Source organism: Perna viridis, chromosome 6 (assembly GCF_037379345.1).
Source record: "Perna viridis isolate PV_CMFRI_1.1 ecotype Kerala chromosome 6, ASM3737934v1, whole genome shotgun sequence".
Lineage (NCBI taxonomy): Eukaryota > Metazoa > Mollusca > Bivalvia > Mytilida > Mytilidae > Perna > Perna viridis.
In genome coordinates, this window is record NC_142450.1 from 13,585,086 (window position 1) to 13,593,564 (window position 8,479).

Consider the following 8,479-nt stretch of genomic DNA (forward strand, 5'->3'; position numbering starts at 1 on the left):
GATTAGATCATACAAACACCACTTGTTTGTGTACCTACATGTATATGTACACAAGTCGATTGGCTAGTACGCTGACACATATCTTAAACAGAAAGGATTTCCAACTAGCGGTTTCAAAGTAAAATTTCTTGCTCTATATGGATACTACATTCTGGGTATTTTTTCTTCTACAGATTGTTAAAATCTTTAGTTTTTTAATCCCAGAACAACCTAATGTAAACACGAATTGCGGACTAGTCGCCGGAACGTTAACCGACTCTGCGTATGTCTTCAAAGGAATTCCGTATGCATTGCCACCATTGCGCGAAAGACGTTGGAAGCCACCTGTTCCTCTAAGCAAAGAGACCAAAACATGTTGGAATGGGGTGTTCAATGCAACATCTTTCGGACACACATGTATACAACGAAATCCAAACAACGACAGTGAAATCATAGGAAGCGAAGATTGTTTATTTTTGAATGTATGGACTCCTACAATAAATCCGACAGCAAAGTTGCCCGTTATGGTTTGGATTCACGGTGGGAGTTTACAAATCTCTAATGGGAATTGGCCTACCTATAGCCCGACTGGAAAACTTGCCGTGAACACAGACGTGGTTTATGTTAGTATGAACTATCGTTTACATGCTTTTGGCTTCATGGCTCTGGACATTTTGAGTCAAAATTCACCGACTAATACATCCGGGAATTTCGGCTTCATGGATCAACAGTCCGCAATGAGATGGGTTCAGAAGAATATAAGAAATTTTGGTGGCGATCCAAACTTGGTAATGAATTTACTAGTATATGAAATTTTGTATTTATATGACTTAAGCGGTACACTTCAACGGATTGTTGTGTTTTTTGTCAGTTGCAACAAAAAACTCCCTAAACATAATTTTGAGCCATTTATCACAAAATAATCAAAGGACCTAAAATTTGAATGTAAACCAAAAGAATAAAACCCAAGGACACGGACTAGACAACGAAAAACAGGCACAAGCAAAAAAGAACATAAAATAACCAAAATAACACGTATATGTACAAAGTAACAAAGGAAAATGAGCAACCCGGTCTCCAGTAAAACCTGGGAGTATAGACCTGGTGCACAGGAAGTGTAAGCATCTTATACCTTTCAAACGCATTGCTTGGTAATACGAATCACCTAAATGCCCATTCGTCTGCACGCCAAATTATCTTGAACGTGCATTGTTAACTCCTTATATTAATCCATGTACGAAAGTTGACGAAACAATTAATAAAAGTGATCATATTGTACATATATGAATTATGCACAAAAACAACCATGACTCCTCGGTGATTAATAAGCCGATGCTTAAACCAAAGGGTTTTGTTAAAAGGATTATCATTCCGTGATGTCACTCATAGTTGTAATAAATAAAAATGCTGATCAATAAGAATAATGCATCTTACTTTCCATTTGCAATATTTTTGTACTGATTAAAATTTACTAACGGACGGGACCCGGCAGTACTTTGCATGCACAGTACTTTAATTGTTTTTAAGTACCTCCATTTCAGGTGACAGTGTTTGGTCAGAGTTCCGGTGGAACAAGCATCATAGGCCTTCTTGCATCGCCGTTATCGAAAGGACTGTTTCATCGCGCGTGGTTGATGAGTGCATCACCCGTTTACAACAAAACATTACATGACGCTTCAAATGATAATATGATATTTCTAAAGAATACTGGATGTAGTGATATAAACTGTCTATACAACTTCCCAGCAGAAGATGTGGTCAGAGCTGTGCCTTGGGATGTTTACCCATACTGGGGAATGTCCGACCAAAGTGATTTGCCGATCAACGGTCATTTTGATGGTGCAATATGTATCGTTGATGGTAAGTAGTTGTGCTTATAATAAAGAAACATGCGTTAGAGATAGGTACTTAATGCCATTTCAAACAGTGAAACCTGTCTAAACCGAACTCAATCTGGATTTTTTGAAAAGAGTTTGTAAGTCTTGTTTTAGTTTCATTTTTCATACCGGAATTTTCCATGTAAAACGTATTGATTTCCGAAGACCGATCTGCATTTTGTTGTTTACTTTCGGGATCCCAGGGCGCTACATTATAATGCAAAATCTTCTATTTACTGCTTTTCTTAGCACTTTTATCACGTAGAAATATATATTTTTTTTCATATTTATTGGTGTTTTTACACAGAGAAATGTTCAACTGTTGGTTCTGGACGGAGTTTCCATGCATTTGAACAGTTGATTATAACCTACTCTTGTGAAACGAAGGAGTCACATGACGAGACTTGCATACCCTATTGATCAGGTTAAGACAGATGTTCGGTTTACAACAGTTCAAATTGCATTTAAACTGATATAAAGTGTGTGATTTATTGGATTTGCAATGGTTCGTTTCGGAAAGGCTTTGCTGTTATCAGTTTCTTAAAAAAACTCTTTTTAAAGGCTTCTAAATGTGCACTTAATGACTTTTTTTCCATACAAATCGCAATGCAAGTGCATTTGCACTGTTTAGAGTTTAATATATTGCTGCGTCTAACGAACAAATATGAAAAAAACATACACATAAAGTGAAAAAAAATCCCATAATATTGATTTGCCAAGGAAACGTTCTGTTATAGTGTGTGATGATACAAGGTTTTATATAACAAGTGTAACAGAACAAAAAAAGAGAAAATATGTATATATTCTTTGTTGAGTTTGTATCTTTATATCTTTTGTTATATTTTTTCACTGTACCAATTAAGACTTTATCCCCAAATTCATTAGAGTGCGAGCTTTATTGCAAACGCCTTGTCCGTCCTTTACACTTTTCTAAAACAGATATCTCAGCTTGCATTGAAATTTTGAATATTGCTTTTGTATGGTGACTCCTCCTTTCAGGATTATCTTGTTTACCGATTTAGGTGGTCCATATTTGAATTTTTAATCGGATTAAATTTCTCATCTAACCTCTGTTTGAAGGAATGCTAAAACAATTGGAATACCAGTACTTCTTTTGCGTGATGGCTTGTGACGTGCATGTCTCCCCTTTCCTGTTTTAAGATCGACTTTTAATGTTAAGGTCAATTTTGCATATGGAAATTTTCGTATAGATTTCTAAGCTAGCTTCTATTTGAAGGAATTTGTAGACGAAAAATTTCCTTTGCATGACGACTTACATATCTCTTCCCTGGTTTGACTGAAGCTGTTGAGTGGGGTATTCTTAGCAAAACATAACGTGCAACATCTGGTTTCATTTTAGGATATGTTGTACCCGAGCCACCATTTGATATGTGGAAGAAGTTGAAAGGTATCGATGTCCCGCTTATGATTGGTATGTAGCTTAACATCAAGCTCCGAACAGCGTCTCACGTTCGAAATTCACTGTAGTCGCTGCCACCAGCCCTCTCACAAAATGCAAGAATCTTGCAAAGTCGGGAAAAAGTGAATAATTTTACGTGACGTTTTCCGATTGTCAGACGACGTATAATTTGAATAACGCCCGAGAACTTCGAAAGGCCTGTCTGCAGAGGTTACATGAAGTATGAGAGGAAACGAACGTCTACCGCTGCGTGGAGCATGGCTTTACATGTGTCATTTTAGTTGATGATAAATGGGCGGATACAAGAATTGAAGAAAAAAAGCGCTGACACCAAAAAAGTGTGTTCACTGTCTCGTTTCGGTGATTGTCAATCTTTCAACCAATTTCCCCGAAAACCCTAATTTTAGTGCCAGATCCTTTTGAGTGATACAGTCCTTAAACCGATCCGCGCAACGATTTGACGGATCGATGACCGTTGATTGATTGATCGCTGATTGATCGGTGACCGATGACCGGTGACCGATCTGCTCGCAGTTTTGTTATGTTAAATGACGTGAGATCTGTTTTAAATAAAAGAAATGTGAATAAAAGTATAAATTGATGTTTAAATATATATCATTATGTAAATATGTATAAATTGACAAAGAAAACAACAAAAACTGTAAAATACATTGACCGCTCTGTGGTCACGTGATGCGATCACCAGTTAAATGGATCGGTTTTATGGATCAATGACTGACCGGAAACTATTCGGTGATCGATGACCGATCGCAATTTTTGTTGCACGGATCGGTTCAGGTACTGTATCTCTTTTTTGGGGGGGTTTTGTTCAGACTTGATTAACGTGTAAACGTATTAACTAGCACTCCAGCTAAGAATCATGCAAAATGTGATATATGGTTGGAAAGCCTACGTATTTTTTTTTGATGTTTTGTTTAAAATGCTTTAGTAAACAGATATTTACGATTGTTTTTTCCTATAACCCGTGTTCATATGAGATAAAAATTATATAGAATGCACTGTAGATTTCAAAATTAAGGGAGATAACTATGTAAAGGTTACAGACCACCAATTCAAAAATAGTCCTACGCAGAAATTACCCCTGTTCCTCATAGTGCTGTGAAAAAAGTTCTCATCTTATTCAAAAAATTTAAATAGTTTCTGAAAGGAAAAACATTTCTGTACATTTTATAGGTGCATTTTGCTTCTTGTGATGTGAAGCCTAATCTCCATAATGATTTTTAAATATACCCCTATCTTGTGAAAACACTTGGATTTCCCATGCTATTTATAGACCCTTCACTTCCGGTGACCAGTACTGCACTGCAAGTCTGCTAACCCCACATGCCATTCTGAGGATTGTGAGCTGACATATGTAGAATCATGCTGATATATAGTCCTCTGCAGGTTAAAGTTAAGGTAAAGTCCAGAGAAGCCATTGAATATTGTGAAATTAGCATAGAAGCCTATGGAAAGTGGAATTAGTGGTTTTTAGCCTAAATGACACTCAAATACAATTCAATCTACTGGATTTTAAATGTTGATTGTCCCCTAAGAGCAGACAGATCAGAATGAATAAATACACATTTCATGATATACACCCATACAATAACTTAATTACAAAAGTAAGATTTGGCTTTTTTTGGGGTGTATCACATTTTTCAGATTTTGCATGATTCTTACAAAGACAGCTACTTAATTTTCGCGGTTGCTATTTTTTGCGGTTCTATCTAGTAAACATAGCCACGGGTATCAATTTTTGAGGGTTCAAAGATATAATTAGCTTTATATACTGTTAACAATCAATTTCGTGGGTACTATTTTTCTGCTCTTTATCTTAACTTATCTATAAACTCTGTCTCTTTTAAACATTAATTTTCAAGAGTAAGTTATCAAAATTTAACCCTTGTTTGCAAATATTACCGTACTAATATGTCTGAATCGCTAATAAAACAACTAGAGGTACATGTATATATGTATTTCAATTTAAGAGCGAACTTGTTAAAATGTGAATGAAAATGCAGCGCGTCTGTTGATATTCCTCGGAATCTTATGCTTTATTTTCTCTACGAACAGGTGCCCTCCTTCATCACCGAATATAGTTTGTCTCGTTTTTATGACAAATTAATGAGTCTAGTAATTGGTTCGATTTTTGTGAATTGATGGGACCAGGCATAGATAAGAATGTGTTTCACTCGGCCATGTGGAAACGTACGGGGGTAAAATTTGTATGAAGAAAGTAAAGTATTTAAAAATGTATCACTTTCATATTGTTTGATCAATTTTAGGAACAACAGCACAAGAGGTTGATTATGACGGATCTCATCTCGATATGTACCAATGGACGTGGGACAAATATCAAACAATGGTAAAAAACTATCTTGACACGTTTCCCGGTAATATATCTACGCAGGCGCTAGAACTATACCCAATTGGAGTCGTTGCCCCGGCATTTCAATATACAACTATGACATCAGATCTTCGAGTGACCTGTCCGAACGTAATAATGACAGACATATTAGCAAACAGCTTTATATCACCTGTCTATCAATATGTTGTCACTGCTCGACCGTCACATCCGGTGCACATAGTTGACATTCCTTTTGAGGCTCGATACGCATGTCATATGTGGGACAGCACAGCATTTTTCGGAAGCATCGAAAGCTATTATAAGCCAGAAAATGCTGACTTAAAGTTTCAAGAAATAATGCAAAAAGAAATGATTAATTTTGCTAAAACTGGACATCCTCTATCGAATTCGTGGAAGAAAAGCCCTGGAGGATTGGCAATTATATCAACAAACGTTACATTTACTAATTCGTATCATTCAAATTTGTGTAAATTTTGGAACAAATATAACTTTTTTAATTATGGTTGGATAAATTAACATAGAAATGTTTAAATATTTTGTAATTAATTTTGAATTAAATTATCTTTTTTTAAATCAAAACAAATAAAGGAACTGTCAGACTATAAACCGTGGATTTTAATTACTATTGCTGTCGGTGCCTTCCAAGGCTCCCTTTAGGGTGTGTTTACAGTTGGTGAAGACCTTTTAGTGATCTCTGAATATGTTGTTAGTACTAATATGTACATTGTATTTAGGTATACGCTTTTTACATTTGTTATGAAAAATTGTATCACCAAAGCCGTTTTTTTTTCTAATGCATACGCGTTACATGTAGTTACAATTTAGCCTACTGAGGACATGTTTAACATTTGTTTGTTTGTACGTTGTGTACTTTTTATTATTGGTTTGTTTACATTGAAGTTTTATTTTATCAATACTGCAGGACGACTATACATGTATGCAAGGTACACATCTTACGTAGAACTCAAAGTAAATGAGCAACCAAGAGTACACTGAAAACTAGGAGCATTGATCAGGTGCACCGGAAGAGTAAGCTTCTTAGCTTTTCTAGAAACACTAATAGTGTGTAATAATCATTTCATGTAATAATAATAACAAAACTACCAAAATACATTCAGCAATATCAATGTCCGGTGTTGTCTCGAAACAATTGTGTGCAAATCTAAGCGCGAAATTGAACTAACCACGCTTAGCTTACATTAAGGATGAAGAATGTGGAAACATGAAATGATTTCAATATCTAGCTTGATCGAAATATTTGCATTAAAATGATGGTTGAATTGCCATGTCTTGTAATCTCTGTGTATTCCGCTAGGTGTCTGACAGATAGATGACCATTTTGTATAATATCCACAAATAACACTATGTCCATAACAACATTTATTCTGAGGTTGACATGATTGTGTAGATAGGCAGAAATAATTCAAGGCGGTAAGAAGCTACAAAAAAAAGTAAACCCCTATATAATAATTGACAAAATGAAGTTGATCAAAACACATAATGAAGCAATAAGTCAAAAATCAATACAATATAAGGAAGAGTGTAGTGTGATAATAACTTTGATTATCTCCCTTTCGTTATTTCTTATTCTGTAGGAAAGTTAACAAAAATCAATAAGTTATCAAAACAAAAAAGGTCAGTGTATAGGATACCTAAATTCTTGTTATCTACCAAAAGTCATACAAAGGTAGTAAAAAAGAGCTAATTAATAATTTATTTTGAAGAGAAACTCACAAAAAAAATAATCCCAAACTGTTCAGACGGGGTTCCCCAGTCATAAGTGAATGAAAAAAGATGCATGATAAACTTTGCTCCAAATCATCAAAATAGCTATCTGTAAACATAAAATACTTAAGCAATCATGAAATATAAACCTTAAATATAATAATATATTCTTACATTATAGTCTGTCTCAAAAGTATGGAAAAGTAATTATCAGATTAAATCTTATTGTATTGGTGCAATGCTATTTTGGTACTAAATCATACATAAAACAGGAAACAAGAAATAGTCAATGATACAAGTACAATGACTAGTAAATGAGTTAAGTCAAGAAGGAGAACAAATCTAAAATTACCAAATTCTAAATATATATTTTTTTAAAAACCCACATCAATGAAAACAATTGCAAGGCTATTTAAACTTTTATGAATAAAAACATATGTAAACAGCACACTGTAAGTAAATTATTACTCACAGAAATCAGTAAATATATTTTTATAATCGTTTTCAGTCGAAGTTTTTTCTCATAAAAAAAACCTGTCCCCCATGTTATTCAGTAGTACTCAGCACGAAATTATCAAATTAATTCAATGATAATTTTATCTTGGAAAAATATTCAATATTAAAACAATAAACAAACGGGGGAAAAAACACAATCATACTACATTAGAATACGCATAAAAAATTGTAATAGAAAATAACTGCTATAAATTGTTTCTTGTTGGATTGCAACAGTTGAGAAGCTAAAGACGGGAACAATGCGGCACTGTCAATGAACAGCTTCGCGCTTCTTTTTTCAAAGATTTTAAGATCACGTATAATTATCGATTTGAGGCGTTCCAATACTTAATCCTAACCTTAAGATGAAATATTTGTAGTTGTGTCGGAGAGTTAGGAATTATAATCTTTTAGGGTGTTGAATGGGGCATGTAGAATGTTTACTTTTTAAACTCTGGTGTAACTTTTTCAGGTTGAAAAAATCCTACTTCGGATAGTTAAGTTCCAATTTAGATTGACAATTATTATGGATTTGTTTTATAATTAGAACTTGAGAGAATCAGGGGAACTAATTTACTAAACGTTTTCTGATACATGTATTTCCCGAATTAA

At 34.5% G+C, this 8,479-nt stretch overlaps 1 protein-coding gene across 1 annotated transcript; it reads left to right on the top strand.

The window, feature by feature from the left end:
- Positions 1 to 6,253, top strand: LOC148613729 (uncharacterized). The gene is made up of 4 exons (XM_088587301.1): positions 1 to 767; positions 1,521 to 1,839; positions 3,217 to 3,288; positions 5,565 to 6,253. Exons 1-4 carry the CDS (start codon positions 138 to 140, stop codon positions 6,161 to 6,163), a joined length of 1,620 nt encoding a protein of 539 aa, XP_088443427.1. The 5' UTR covers positions 1 to 137; the 3' UTR covers positions 6,164 to 6,253.
- Positions 6,254 to 8,479: the final 2,226 nt, after the last annotated feature.

Bases quoted from the DNA above. Each gene is read 5' to 3' on its own strand.
- LOC148613729 (XM_088587301.1), top strand. From the start codon at position 138: ATGGATACTACATTCTGGGTATTTTTTCTTCTACAGATTGTTAAAATC. The intron at 768-1,520 runs GTAATGAATTTA...CCTCCATTTCAG, and splicing joins TTGGTGGCGATCCAAACTTG to GTGACAGTGTTTGGTCAGAG. The intron at 3,289-5,564 runs GTATGTAGCTTA...GATCAATTTTAG, and splicing joins CGATGTCCCGCTTATGATTG to GAACAACAGCACAAGAGGTT.